Consider the following 15878-nt stretch of genomic DNA (forward strand, 5'->3'; position numbering starts at 1 on the left):
CACACAATAAAACACACAAACGGACACACACACACATCCAGACACACACAAACGGACACACACAGGCACACACAGGTAGACACACTGACACATACACACAAACGGACACATGCATGGGACACTGCAAATGCGATCTGTCACTTCTGATCCTTCCCCACACGCATGTGTATCGGTGATAGTTACACGGGGTATACGCGTTACGCATGGGTTACATAGGTTGTATGGGCTGCAGGCGTTGTATGGTACATCTTCGTGCACCCACCAGAAAGACGGCGAGCATGAGCGCTGTGATGGCGAGAATGGCGTAGCAAACGATGGCTTCCATCGAGAAACAATCAAAGCCACCGCCACCGTGATCACCATCACCAGCGCCACCAACTTCACCATGACCAAGACCACCACCATCAAATCCATCACCACGGCTGGTTTGAGACTCTAGTGCAGCGTCCGTGAAGTGTTTGGCCTGAACAGCCAAATCGGTGATCGTCTCTGCCACTGGGAAATGGAACGTACGGACACACGGACACGGGTACACACACACAGACACACAGACAGGTAAACATACACACAGGTTACACACACAGGTTACACACACACAGGTTCACACACAGGTTAACACGCAGCTACACACACAAAGAGAAAGATCCAAGTGATGTTAGCAAGCACCTATGAAGGCCAGACCGGCACATGATGGCGTGGGTTGCCAGCACCACGCCCGGCCGCCTTTGTCTCTCCAGTGGCGATGATTTCACACCGCACCAGGTACTCATTTAAGGCTGAGTCGACCTAGGAGAGGCCCAGGACCGGTCTAGATAATTGACAGATTTACTGTCCTCACTTGGTACAGTAAATCTAGCTTTGACGGTCCCACCTGATGATGGAGACTTGTGTTGCCTCCGAAACGTCGTGATTTATGATTATATTTGTTTCTATTATTACTTTTATTAATTTAATTTTTTACCTGATGGCCTTAATCTAAGTTGTCTTGTGGTTGTTATTGTTGTTTGACTTGCATCCCACTGGGATGTTTGCACACAGCGTTGGTGTACGGTGCTTTTTCTGCAATATTTTGTCGTCTTTTCTTGGATTTTCTGTTTGCACTCAGTCACATATTCACTTTAAGATGTTTTCTTGTTCAAGTTTTTGTTTTTTGTTTGTTGCGGTTGCACCCGATTCAAGAGCCGAATGGCTCACGGGGCTATACCTAACACATGAAACTTGAACTTGAACCAAAAAAAACCTAAGAGTATAAACCACCTCGGCAAAGTTCACGGAAGGGGCCTTCTGGAAGCCCCGGGATCCAGCTCGTAGGTTCTAGAAGGGGGGCGTGGTGAGGGCGGAGCAAGGTCACGTGGTGAGGGCGGAGCAAGACCACGTGGTGAGGGTGGTGCAAGGTCACGTGGTGAGGGCAGAGCAAGGTCACGTGGTGAGGGCAGAGCAAGACCACGTGGTGAGGGAGGAGCAAGACCACGTGGTGAGGGCAGAGCAAGACCACGTGGTGAGGGAGGAGCAAGACCACGTGGTGAGGGTGGTGCAAGGTCACGTGGTGAGGGCAGAGCAAGACCACGTGGTGAGGGAGGAGCAAGGTCACGTGGTGAGGGTGGTGCAAGGTCACGTGGTGAGGGCAGAGCAAGACCACGTGGTGAGGGAGGAGCAAGGTCACGTGGTGAGGGTGGTGCAAGGTCACGTGGTGAGGGGGCAGAGCAAGGTCACGTGGTGAGGGAGGAGCAAGGTCACGTGGTGAGGGAGGAGCAAGGTCACGTGGTGAGGGAGGAGCAAGGTCACGTGGTGAGGGCAGAGCAAGGTCACGTGGTGAGGGAGGAGCAAGGTCACGTGGTGAGGGCGGAGCAAGGTCACGTGGTGAGGGAGGAGCTAGACCACGTGGTGAGGGAGGAGCTAGACCACGTGGTGAGGGCGGAGCAAGACCACGTGGTGAGGGAGGAGCTAGACCACGTGGTGAGGGAGGAGCTAGACCACGTGGTGAGGGAGGAGCTAGACCACGTGGTGAGGGCGGAGCTAGACCACGTGGTGAGGGAGGAGCTAGACCACGTGGTGAGGGAGGAGCTAGACCACGTGGTGAGGGAGGAGCAAGACCACGTGGTGAGGGAGGAGCAAGACCACGTGGTGAGGGAAGAGCTAGACCACGTGGTGAGGGAGGAGCTAGACCACGTGGTGAGGGAGGAGCTAGACCACGTGGTGAGGGAGGAGCAAGACCACGTGGTGAGGGAGGAGCTAGACCACGTGGTGAGGGAGGAGCTAGACCACGTGGTGAGGGAGGAGCTAGACCACGTGGTGAGGGAAGAGCTAGACCACGTGGTGAGGGAGGAGCTAGACCACGTGGTGAGGGAGGAGCAAGACCACGTGGTGAGGGAGGAGCAAGACCACGTGGTGAGGGAGGAGCAAGACCACGTGGTGAGGGAGGAGCAAGACCACGTGGTGAGGGAGGTGCAAGACCACGTGGTGAGGGAGGAGCAAGACCACGTGGTGAGGGAGGAGCAAGACCACGTGGTGAGGGAGGAGCAAGACCACGTGGTGAGGGAGGAGCAAGACCACGTGGTGAGGGAGGTGCAAGACCACGTGGTGAGGGAGGAGCAAGACCACGTGGTGAGGGAGGAGCAAGACCACGTGATGAGGGAGGAGCAAGACCACGTGGTGAGGGAGGAGCTAGACCACGTGGTGAGGGAGGAGCAAGACCACGTGGTGAGGGAGGAGCTAGACCACGTGATGAGGGAGGAGCAAGACCACGTGGTGAGGGAGGAGCAAGACCACGTGGTGAGGGAGGAGCAAGACCACGTGATGAGGGAGGAGCAAGACCACGTGGTGAGGGAGGAGCAAGACCACGTGGTGAGGGAGGAGCTAGACCACGTGGTGAGGGAGGAGCAAGACCACGTGGTGAGGGAGGAGCTAGACCACGTGATGAGGGAGGAGCAAGACCACGTGGTGAGGGAGGAGCAAGACCACGTGGTGAGGGAGGAGCAAGACCACGTGATGAGGGAGGAGCAAGACCACGTGGTGAGGGAGGAGCAAGACCACGTGGTGAGGGAGGAGCTAGACCACGTGGTGAGGGAGGAGCAAGACCACGTGGTGAGGGAGGAGCTAGACCACGTGGTGAGGGAGGAGCAAGACCACGTGGTGAGGGAGGAGCAAGACCACGTGATGAGGGAGGAGCTAGACCACGTGGTGAGGGAGGAGCAAGACCACGTGGTGAGGGAGGAGCAAGACCACGTGGTGAGGGAGGAGCAAGACCACGTGGTGAGGGAGGAGCTAGACCACGTGGTGAGGGAGGAGCAAGGTCACGTGGTGAGGGAGGAGCAAGGTCACGTGGTGAGGGCGGAGCAAGACCACGTGGTGAGGGAGGTGCAAGGTCACGTGGTGAGGGCAGTGCAAGGTCACGTGGTGAGGGCGGTGCAAGGTCACGTGGTGAGGGCGGTGCAAGGTCACGTGGTGAGGGCGGTGCAATGTCACGTGGTGAGGGCGGTGCAAGGTCACGTGGTGAGGGCGGTGCAAGGTCACGTGGTGAGGGCGGTGCAAGGTCACGTGGTGAGGGCGGTGCAAGGTCACGTGGTGAGGGCGGTGCAAGGTCACGTGGTGAGGGCGGTGCAAGGTCACGTGGTGAGGGCGGTGCAAGGTCACGTGGTGAGGGAGGAGAGGTCACGTGGTGAGGGCGGTGCAAGGTCACGTGGTGAGGGCGGTGCAAGGTCACGTGGTGAGGGCGGTGCAAGGTCACGTGGTGAGGGCGGTGCAAGGTCACGTGGTGAGGGAGGAGCAAGGTCACGTGGTGAGGGCGGTGCAAGGTCACGTGGTGAGGGAGGAGCAAGACCACGCTGGGAGGATAACAATGGGGCCCTTCGTGCGAGAGCTCGGGGCTGTTGCTGGGAGGAGTCGACCGTCCTCGCCGTGCGACAGAGGTCGCAACTGGTACCCGATACCCGTACCCTACTCGATACCCGGCTACCCGTACCCGGCCGGGTATGGGTACGGGTACCCGTTTGCGACCCTGGTGCGGCCGGGTACAGGTAGGCTGTGAGTCACTGGTGAGTAATCGGTTGTCACTCATTTCTCAACGTCTTGTCTCTTCTTACAATTCAAGTTCCTAGAATCAACCCACCCGCACCTGCAACATGGCTTCATCCCAGAGGTCGCAATTGGGTACCCGATACCCGTACCCTACCTGTACCCGGCCGGGTACGGGTAGGGTATCAAAACCCGTTTGCGACCTCTGCCGTGCGAACATCTCACCACCATCTGTGCCGCCGTAGCTCGACGTTGCTGAACGCCGCTAGCTCGACAGCCTGCAAACTTTTATAGCTCGTTAGTGCGGCCAACGATGGACGGTTGCGTATGTGTAAAATATATATGTTTGTGTGTGGCGTACACCCAGTTTAACACGTAGGCATTCTCGACCGACTGTCAGTGTCGGAGACCTCTCCTACATCAACATTAGCTGCCCGCCCATCTCTAAACCTTTAGAAACAGCTCTTTGATTGGTGTAGACCTACTGCCAGTGTCGGAGACCTCTCCTACATTAACATTAGCTGCCCCGTCGATCTCTAAACCTTTATAAACAGCTCTCTGATTGGTGTAAACCTACTGCCGGTGTCGGAGGCCTCTCCTACATTAACAACTGCCCCGCCCATCTCTAAACCTTTATAAGCAGCTCTCTGATTGATGTAGACTTACTGCCCGTGTCGGAGGTTTCTCCGACATTAACATAAGCTGCCCCGCCCATCTCTAAACCTTTATAAACAGCACTCTGATTGGTGTAGACCTACTGCCGGTGTCGTGGCCCTCTCCCTACATTAACATAAGCTGCCCCGCCCATCTCTAAACCTTTAGAAACAGCTTGCCATCAGAGGCTAACCTCCCTGTTCCTGATGACGCCCCCTTGTGTTGCGATTGAAACGTGGTGATATTTTTATTGTTTTCTATTAACTTTATTTTAATTTTATTTTATTATTATTTTATTGTTATTATCTTTTTCTTCTATCTTCGTTACTTTACCGAAAGAACCATAGAATGGTATTATTCATAATAACGTTTTTTGGGTTAGATCGCCTAAGTTTAAATGTGTCGCAACCCTCCTCCACGTGACATGGCCAATCAGTAAGAAATGTGTCACGTTAACAAAACGCCAATTAGTTCTTCAGCCCACCGGTGTGTTTGAAGAGTGAATCCACAACATTTAGAATTTGAGGACCACGACGTTTCGCTGGCGATTGCATCCAGCATCTTCGTACATGCAGGGAGCATGCACTCCCCCCTTGCGTGCGAGAATGAACAAGGTGCCTCCAATCTATACCGTCTCCGAACTGCGTCACTACACACTTTTTTTAGTGGGTTGGATCGCATGAATATGTAAAATTTGTGTCATTAAACCGGCCACCACCCGACACAGCCAATTTGTTACCAGTCCGGGTACAGGATGCAGGAACAGCTGCCCTCACCACTCACCTTAACTCACCAGCTCACCACTACCTCACCACTACCGCACAACTCCTCACCACCAGCTCTCCTCTCACCACCACGAGCTTCTGCTTCTCCACGTGGACCACTCCACTGATCTCCGGGTACAGGATGCAGGAGTAGCTCCATTCACCACTCACCTTTATTCACCAGCTCATCACTACCTTATTCATATTCTTAGGTTTTTTTCGGTAAAGTCACGTAGGTAAAAAATTAAAATTAATGAAAGTAAAATAAAAATAAAAATCACGACGTTTCGGAGGCAACACAAGCTTCCGTATTCAGATGGAACAGTCACAGCACGATAGCTGTATCAAGTGAGAGAAATTCCAAGAAACAGTATTTGTATATATACTGGTTGAGGGTGGGAGGAGCCAAGGTAGGCCCTGGATATTATTTTTGTGAGGTTCGGTGCGGCTGAAGCACGCTGTTAGGAATGAGCCTTTGTTGTGTAAACTAGGTGCGGATGATGTAAAGGTGCGTGTAAATGGGACTGAGCCTTTTGTTATGTAGAGATGATGCGGCGAGAATCATTGCGAGGAAATGATTCTTTGTTGTGTAGAATGGTTGACTGAGCCTATTGTTATGTAGAGGTGATGCGGCTTCCTCACCACTACCTCACAACTCCTCACCACCAGCTCACCTCTCACCACCACGAATCTCGTCCTCTGCACGTGCACCACTTCGCGGAGCTCTGGGTACAGGATGCAGGAGTAGCTCCATTCACCACTCACCTTAACTCATCAGCTCACCACTACCTCACCACTCCTCACCACCAGCTCACCTCTCACCTCCACGAGCTTCTGCTTCTCCACGTGGACCACTCCACTGATCTCTGGGTACAGGATGCAGGAGTAGCTCCATTCACCACTCACCTTAACTCACCAGCTCACCACTACCTCACCACTCCTCACCACCAGCTCACCTCTCACCACCACGAGTCTCGTCCTCTGCACGTGCACCACTTCGCCGAGCTCTGGGTACAGGTGGCACGAGTAGCTCCCCGCATCTTCTAAGCCGGCCCCGTCAATCTCGAGCGAGTTGTCGGGCGCCAGGCGGAAGCGGGGTCCGTACGCCGGGTTGTACTGCACTCCTACGTCGCGGCCGTCACCGCCAAGGTGCTTCACCAAGATGGTGTCATCGGAGCCCTCACCTGTCACCTGCGCAAGCACCCGGCCAAATCGTGATTATTGCAGGTGTAGTGGTGTAGTGTAGAGTGCAGTGTATAGTAGTGTAGTGTATAGTGTAGTGTATAGTAGTGTAGTGTATAGTGTAGTGTATAGTAGTGTAGTGTATAGTGTAGTGTATAGTAATGTAGTGTATAATGTAGTGTATAGCAGTGTAGTGTATAGTAGTGTAGTGTATCGTGTAGTGTAGTAGTAGTAGTGTGTAGTGTATAGTAGTGTAGTGTATAATGTAGTGTATAGCAGTGTCGTGTGTAATAGTGTGGTGTACAGTAGTGTCGTCTATAGTGTAGTGGATAGTAGTGTGGTGTATAGTAGTGTATAATGTAGTGTATAATGTAGTGTATAGTAGTGTAGTGTATAGTAGTGTAGTGTATAGTATATAGTAGTGTAGTGTATAGTGTAGTGTATAGCAGTGTCGTGTGTAGTAGTGTGGTGTACAGAAGTGTAGTCTATAGTGTAGTAGATAGTAGTTTGGTGTATAGTAGTGTATAATGTAGTGTATAATGTAGTGTATAACAGTGTAGTGCATAGTCGTGTACAGTGTAGTGTATAGTAGTGTATAGTGCAGCGTATAGTAGCGTATCGTAGTGTAGTGTATAGTATTGCATAGTATAGTGTATAGTGTGTTGTGTGTAGTGTAGTGTATAGTCGTGTATAGAATAGTGTATAGTAGTCTATAGTGCAGTGTATAGTCGTGTATAGTGTAGTGTATAGTAGTGCATTGTGTAGTGCATTGTATAGTGTAGTACATAGTACTGTATAGCGTAGTGTATAGTCGTGTATAGTGTAGCGTTTAGTAGTGTATAGTGTAGTGTAGTGTTAGTAGTGTATAGTGCAGTGTATAGTCGTGTATAGTGTAGTGTGTATAGTTTTGCATAGTATAGTGTATAGTAGTGTATTGTGTAGTGCAGTTTATAGTGTAGTATATAGTAGTGTATAGTGTATAGTAGTTTTGTGTATAGTGTTTAGTAGTGTAGTGTATAGTCGTGTATAGTGTAGTGTATAGTAGTGTATAGTGCAGTGTATAGTCGTGTATAGTGTAGTGTATAGTAGTGCATTGTGTAGTGCAGTGTATAGTGTAGGAAATAGTACTGTATAGCGTAGTGTATAGTCGTGTATAGCGTAGCGTTTAGTAGTGCATAGTGTAGCGTATAGTAGTGTATAGTGTAGGGCATAATCGTGCAGTGTATTATTGAGAAATCGGCGCCATTGAGATAATTGAAGGCACGTGCCATAGTGGGGTGGAGGGCGCTGTCTGATATGGGCGGGGTTGAGAGGGTAAAAGGGTAAAGGTAAAGGTGTCGACATGCCAAGGGATAAGGTAAAGGGTAAGGTAAAGGTAGCTCGGAAGAATTACCCGGTAGGGTAACGGTAGCGCGAAGTTTTACCCGGTAAATACGGTGCCTTGTTTACCGCTAGAAGCTCCGTGGCGCAGTCCGTGGGCTCCATTTAATAAGTAATATTAAAAATAAACTTTCTTAAAAACACGCTTTTATTAAATGTACTAGTAATGGCAGAACTCCACGACTTCAGGAAGTGTCCCTGAAGTTTGCCACAACCGTTATAAACCTTGTTCATGTGTCGTAGTACCCCAGTAATTACCCTGTAATTGGGTAATTTGTATGGGTAAGGTAAAAGGTAGGCTCGTTGTTTTTACCTTTTAACTTTTACCTTACCTTGCCGAGGCCTACCCGGAGACCAACAAGCCACGAGGTGGAGGACATGGGAGCTGACTGTTCGCGGAAATGTATGTCTCCGCTATTCTTGAGAAATGACAGGTTTCACCTTTTTTTAGAATGGACGTCTCCAAGGAGTTTCTTTGCAGTAGTCTAGTGTATAGTGTCGTGTGTAAAGTAGTGTAGTGTGTATAGTAGTGTAGTGCAGTGTATAGTAGTGTAGTGCAGTGTATAGTAGTGTAGTGTATAGTGGTGTAGTGTAGTGTGTATAGTAGTGTAGTGCAGTGTATAGTAGTGTAGTGTAAAGTAGTGTGTATAGTAGTGCAGTGTATAGTAGTGTAGTGCAGTGTATAGTAGTGTAGTGCAGTGTATAGTAATGCAGTGTATGGTGGTGTAGTGTAGTGCATGGTAGTGTAGTGTGTATAGTAGTGTAGTGCAGTGTATAGTAGTGTAGGTAAAGTAGTGTAGTGTATAGTAGTGTAGTGTATAGTAGTGTAGTGCAGTGTATAGTAGTGTAGTGCAGTGTATAGTAATGCAGTGTATGGTAGTGTAGTGTAGTGCATAGTAGTGTAGTGTGTATAGTAGTGTAGTGCAGTGTAGTGTATGGTAGTGTAGTGCAGTGTATAGTAGCGTAGTGTAAAGTAGTGTAGTGTATAGTAGTGCAGTGTATAGTATAGTAGTGCAGTGTATAGTAGTGTAGTGCAGTGTATAGTAGTGCAGTATATAGTAGTGCAGTGTATAGTCGTGTGTGTGTAGTCTATAGTAGAGCATAGTAGTGCAGTATATAGTAGTGCATTGTATAGTAGGTATAGTGTGTATAGTATGTGTAGTGTGTAGAGTAGGTGTAGTGTGTATAGTCGCTGTAGATTAGTGTAATGTATAGCGTATTATATTGTGGTTATCGGCTTCCTTAAAGGCGGAAATAAGATTAGGGTGTTTTCCAGAACCTCGTTTGCTATGCACGAGTTGTGGATTCGACCCCAGACCCTACCACTATGGTGTTTCGTAGATGTTAGCTACCTTTGCTGCTACTCAGGAGGTCGCGGGTTCGATACTGACAACTAACGCCACGGTGGCCAGGAGATGTTAACTACCTCACCTGGTATGCAGGAGGTCGTGGGTTCGGTCCTGGACCCTGACGATGATTGCCGTTGCTATATATTTGTGCGTGTGGTGTCTGTAAGTGTGGGTGGCGTTCATAGGCGTGCGTGGCGTTCTTAAGTGTGGGTGGTGTTCGTAAGTGCTGATGGTGTTCGTAAATGTGGGTGGTGTTTCTAAGTACGGGTGGTGTTCGTAAGTGCTGGTGGTGTTCGTAAATGTGGGGGTAGTGTTTCTAAGTACGGGTGGTGTTCGTAAGTGCTGGTGGTGTTCGTAAATGTGGGTGGTGTTTCTAAGTACGGGTGGTGTTCGTAAGTGCTGGTGGTGTTCGTAAATGTGGGTGGTGTTTCTAAGTACGGGTGGTGTTCGTAAGTGCTGGTGGTGTTCGTAAATGTGGGTGGTGTTTCTAAGTACGGGTGGTGTTCGTAAGTGCTGGTGGTGTTTGTAAATGTGGGTGGTGTTTTTAAGTACGGGTGGTGTTCGTAAGTGCTGGTGGTGTTTGTAAATGTGGGTGGTGTTTCTAAGTACAGATGGTGTTCGTAAGTGCTGGTGGTGTTTGTAAATGTGGGTGGTTTTTAAGTACGGGTGGTGTTCGTAAGTGCTGGTGGTGTTTGTAAATGTGGGTGGTGTTTCTAAGTACGGGTGGTGTTCGTAAGTGCTGGTGGTGATACGTAAGTGTGAGTGGCGTTCTTAAGGAAATGCAGTTGTTCATAATCGTGGCTCTTATAAGCTGGGTGTTCGTAAGCTGAGGACCGCCCTACCTTGCTCCAATTCAGTTCGTTGTACTTGGCGTATTGGACAAGGCTCTGTGCACACCTCAGCAAGACTGAGGTGCCCTGCTGAGCCCAAACATCCTCCACCATGGCATCTATGGCCTCGTCTGTCAGTCTCTGTCTGTCTCTCTTTGCACATTCACTCCCCGTATATCCTGCACACACAGAGACAGATACACAGACAGATATACAGACACACGGACAGATATACAGACACACAGACAGATACACACGCAGACTGATACACACACAGACACGCACAAACACACACAGCCAAACAGATAGATACACACCACACACACACTACCCCGGTCGTGTGGTTGGAGAGGAAACAACAGGAGGTACAAGAACATTGATCATGCATAAAGTTTGTTATAGACTATACGGGGATCTTTGTCTTTGTGTATCTATTTGTGTACCTGTGTGTACCTATGTGTGTGTACATGTGAGTGTACCTGTGTGTGTGTACCTGTGTGTGTACCTGTGTGTACCTATGTGTGTGTGTACCTGTGAGTGTACCTGTGTGTGTACCTGTGTGTGTACCTGTGTGTGTGTACCTGTGAGTGTACCTGTGAGTGTACCTATGTGTGTGTGTACCAGTGTGTGTACCTGTTGTGTGTACCTGTGTGTGTACCTATGTGTGCACCTGTGAGTGTACCTGTGTTTGTACCTGTGAGTGTGTACCTGTGAGTGTACCTTTTTGTGTACCTGTGTGTGCATGTACCTAGGTATTTACCTGTGTGTTGTACTTAGGTATTTACCTGTGAGTGTACCTGCCGTGTGTGTGTGCCTGTGTGTGTACCTGTGTGTGTACCTGTGTGTGTACCTGTGAGTGTACCTGTGAGTTTGTACCTGTGAGTGTACCTGTTTGTGTACCTGTGTGTGCGTGTACCTAGGTATTTACCTGTGTGTGTACTTAGGTATTTACCTGTGTGTACCTGTGTGTGTGTACCTGTGTGTGTACCTGTGTGTGTGTACCTGTGTGTACCTGTGAGTATACCTGTGTTTGTACCTGTGAGTGTACCTGTGAGTGTTCCTTTTTGTGTACCTGTGTGTGCGTGTACCTAGGTATTTACCTGTGTGTGTACTTAGGTATTTACTTGTGAGTGTACCTGCGCGTGTGTGCGTACCTGTGAATATACCTGGGTGTACCTGTGGTGTACTTGTGTGTACCTCCATAATATAGGTTTTTTTTTGGGGTTAGTTCACGAAAATATAAATATTGTTGTCGTTAAACCCTTCACCACCCGACACAGCCAATTAGTAAGGGTTTGGTCACGTAAACAGAACGTGCCAATTCGTTACTAATGTAGCGACTGACTCAGAGACACTGAGTGTAGGATGCACTCTGTTTATTAACAACGGCCTAACTGTTAACCGCTCGTAACTACGGTTCCAGTCAGGACAGCTGGCAGACTTGCCTGACTGGCGACGCCGAGATGATGAAGACTCCAGCAGCGTGACGGGATCCACTCCCAACGACAGCCCCGAGCTCCCCTCCGGGGCCCTCTTATATTGCCAGCGTGGCCCTGGCTACCCCCCCCCCCCCCCCCCCGGCCACGCCCCTTCTGGAACCTTCTAGCGGGTTCTCGATGTGCCCCTTCCGTAACCTTCCCCTACATCCATCTCTCTGGTCTAATCACGTGACCTGCTGTCAGTACAGGCAGAGGTCGCAATCGGGTACCCATTACCCGTATCCCTAACCCGGCTTACCCGTACCCGGCTGGGTACGGGTACGGGTACCCGTTTGCGACCCTGGTGCGGCCGGGTACAGGTACGGGTAGGCCGTGGAGTCAATGGTGAGTCACCGTTTGTCACTCATTTTCCCAACGTCTTGTCTCTTTCTCAACAATTCAAGTTCTAGAATCAACCACCCGCGCCTGCAACATGGCTTCATCCCAGAGGTCGCAATCGGGTACCCGTACCCTACCCGATACCCGCCGGGTACGGGTAGCCAAGGTATCGGGTAGGGCACGGTACGGGTACCCGTTTGCGACCCCTGGTGCGGCCGGGTCCGGGTAAGGAATCATAACCCGGTTTGCGACCTCTGCAGTCAGGGCTGCTGTACGCTGCAGATCCCCTTCCCTGCCAGCAGCCGGCGCTATGCTGCTACGTGACCGATTTTTACGTCACTACACTAGTACAGCATACCGGTTGTGTTGGAACTGGCTTGTCGCCTGATGATGCCGGTTGTAATTATTGGTGAAACGTCGTGCTCAGGTTGTAAAATGTTGCCGATTTGCTCTTCACACACACAACGGCGTTGTAGTTGCTGTACGAGTACCGAATTGGCCACGTTCTGTTACGTGAACACTCAACCTTGCTGTGTCGGGTAGTTGACGGGTTTAACCGACACAACCTTTAAGTTTCGTGATCTAACCAAGAAAACAACCTGTATAATGGATGCAATTGTTCGCAAAATCTACGTGATTGCAAATGTTGTGGATTTTCTCTCCAATATTTACTGAGTAATCATGTTGTAAATGTTTCGGTAAAGTCACGTAGAAGGGAAATAATAAAATAATAAAAATAAAACATTATTAAATAATTATCACGACGTTTCGGCCACAAGAAGAACAGGTCTGTCGGAAAGACAACGTCGTGTGAATTATTTTATTATGTTTTATTTTTTTATTATTTCCCTTCTACGTGACTTTACCGAAAGAAACCAAGAAGATGAATCCCTGCAGTCACGAAAGCTTTTAAATCGAAATTTAAAGTTGTAAATGTTGTGGATTTGCTCTCCAACACACGACTGATGTGCTGTACTAGTGTTGTGGCATAAACCTCGAGGAGACGTCTTCTTAGCGGCAACACGTTTATTGTAGATAAACGACAACACTAGCCGTAACACTGAGGGGCATGGCCCCTGTAACACTAAGGGGTACGGCCGTTCACCCGATAACCTAAGGGAGGTACGGCTTCCCTTCTAGCGGAGCCCTACAGACTCTGGGCTACGCACTCACGGGTCCTCGCTACCGGGACCTACGGAAGGCCAGGGAACGGGTACCACCACTGGTCCGCTACAACCCGGCTCTTACAAGAGCCTCGGTTGAGGGTTCCAGGGTGCTGGTTTAGTCTTCAGACGTCTTCGCGTCTTGAGTGGAATGAACTCTGCCGGTCCCGTTGAGAGGGACCGGGCTTTTTAAACACAAGTTGGGGCTTACACCAGACCCGAGCCCAAACTTCCTTGAACCTTCTAGAAGGGTCTGGAAGGGTCGGGAATGGACCGTCGGACACCAGCCCCAGAGGTCGCAACCGGTACCCGATACCCGTACCCTACCCTCTACCCGGTTACCCGTACCCAGTCGGGTACGGGTACGGGTAGCCGTTTGCGACCCTGGTGCGGCGGGTACGGGTACGGGTAGGCCGTGAGTCACCGGTGAGTAACGTTTGTCACTCATTTCCCAACGTCTTGTCTCTTCTCACAATTCAAGTTCTGGAATCAACCCCACTGCGCCTGCCAACATGGCTTCATCCCTGAGGTTGCAACCGGGTACACGATACCTGTACCCTACCCGATTAACCCGGCTACCCGTACCCGGCGGGTACGGGTACGGGTAGGTTACCCAATTTGCGGACCCTGGTGCGGCCGGGTACGGGTACAGGTAAGGAATCAAAACCGTTTGCGACCTCTGCTCAGCCCCCACCCCTTGGGGTATGGGGTCTCAACCTCCGGTCACGGGGCCCCCTATCGGCCGTTGAGTGTGGTGACAGTAAGAAGACATATACAGAGCCTTGGTATGGCCAACACGAGTAACGAATTGGCCACGTTATGCCTTACGTGAAACGCAACCTCACTAATAGTTGTGTCGGGTCGTGGCAGGTTTAACAACACAACATTTACATACTCTTAGTTTTTTCGGTACAGTCACGTAGGTAAAAAAATGAAATTAAAATTAATAAAAATACAATTATAAAAATAATAAAAATCACGACGTTTTTAGCCCCCCCCCCTCTTCCAATTACGTCATCATGTGCACCAACAGGGGCTTGTGCACAAACACGTCCACTTCGACGTCTACGTACACCTCTTTTAGCCCTCCCCTCTCCCAATACGTTCCATTCATTGGCTACCACATTCTAAGCGTCCCCCCCCCTCCCCCTTAACTTGTATTTAAGAGCTTGCATCTTTGAATCTCTGCCTACTTGATGCAGCAAATCTGGCTCTGTGACGGTCCCACTGATGACGGAGACTTGTGTTGCCTCCGAAACGTCGTGATTTTTATTATTTCATTATTTTATTTTTATTAATTTTTAATTTAATTTTTTTTAACCTACGTGACTTTACCGACAAAACTAAGATGTATGAATCCTTGCAGTCACGAAGCTTCAAATCTAGAAACAACATTTACACTTAAGCGATCTAACCCCAACACAACCCTATATTATGAATGATACTGATCGCGGAAGCTGCAATGTTATTTTTTCCTGTTCACGATATTGTGGGAGAGTTTGGGGGTGGCTCGGGTTTGCGTGTTGTGTATAAGGTTGGTCAGCAGTATGGATCGTGTGGGTTTGGGTATTTTTTTAAACCCATTTATTTAACTGCCGCAGCGTGGGGAAATTGGCATAGAAGTTAACCTATTCTTAGGTTTTTCGGTAAAGTCACGTAGGTAAATATTTAAAATTTTAAATTAATAAATAAAAATAAAATAAAAATCACGACGTTTCGGAGGCAACACAAGCTTCCGTCTTCAGGTGGAACCGTCACAGCACGATTGCTGTACTTGAAACAGCAATTACCCCAGGTTAACCACCACACCGGTCCATTCCATTGCTGTTACTTGAAACAGCAATTACCCCAGGTTAACCACCACACCGGTCCATTCCATTGCTGTTACTTGAAACAGCAATTACCCCAGGTTAACCACCACACCGGTCCATTCCATTGTTGTTACTTGATACAGCAATCGTGCTGTGACGGTTCCACCTGAAGACAGAAGCTGTGTTGCCTCCGAAACGTCGTGATTTTTATTTATTTTTATTTTACTTTTATTAATTTACATTTTTTTTACCTACGTGACTTTACCCCAAAAAAAACCTAAGAATATGAATCTTTGCAGTCACGAAAGCTTCAAATCTAGAAGTTAACCTGTTGGGGAAAGGGCGGTATTAGTAGTAGCGAGTAGCAGCAGCAGCGTCTATGAAGGCCTGCACTGTGGCATGCACAGACAAAATAAAAAGATCCCCCGTATAACCTTAACAGGCTGTCGGGGCAGGCGCTGTTAGCGAGTAGCACCTATGAAAGCCGGCATGGAACACGAGAGGTTGGGTGGCCAATACCACGCCCGGCCGCCTTTGTCTCCCTCGTGGCGATGTTTACACATCGCACCAGGCACTAATTTGAGGCTGGGTCAACCTAGGAGAGGCCCAGGACCGGTTCAGATAACCGTCACTGGTGTTGGCCATGAGCGGGAATCGAAACCGGGTCGCCACTTTTGTAGCGCAGCGCGCTAACTGCTACACTACCACTCCCCACACACAGACAAAATAAAAAGATCCCCCGTATAGCCTTAACAGACTGTAGGGGCAAGTTGCTGTTAGCGAGCACCTATGAAGGCCGGAACGGCACACGAGGGGTTGGGTGGCCAGCACCACGCCCGGCCGCCTTTGTCTCCCTGGTGACGATGTTTTACACACCGCACCAGGTACTCATTTGAGGCTGAGTCGACCTAGAC

At 49.6% G+C, this 15878-nt stretch overlaps 1 protein-coding gene across 1 annotated transcript in view; it reads right to left on the reverse strand.

Annotated features, from left to right (window-relative positions):
• Window positions 1-262: 262 nt before the first annotated feature.
• Window positions 263-15878, reverse strand: part of LOC133339363 (oocyte zinc finger protein XlCOF6.1-like) — a gene marked incomplete at its 3' end in the record, with an annotated part of 33759 nt that continues 18143 nt past the window's right edge. The window contains exons 3-4 of the mRNA XM_061547495.1: window positions 6389-6623; window positions 263-495 (exon numbers count right to left, since the gene is read on the reverse strand). Coding sequence (XP_061403479.1) covers window positions 263-495; window positions 6389-6623 — 468 coding nt within the window. The remainder of the gene's footprint in view (window positions 496-6388; window positions 6624-15878) is intronic.

This window comes from Lethenteron reissneri, unplaced genomic scaffold (genome assembly GCF_015708825.2).
Source record: "Lethenteron reissneri isolate LAM-NWPU_2019-01 unplaced genomic scaffold, ASM1570882v1 scaffold_1847, whole genome shotgun sequence".
NCBI classification, from domain to species: domain Eukaryota; kingdom Metazoa; phylum Chordata; class Hyperoartia; order Petromyzontiformes; family Petromyzontidae; genus Lethenteron; species Lethenteron reissneri.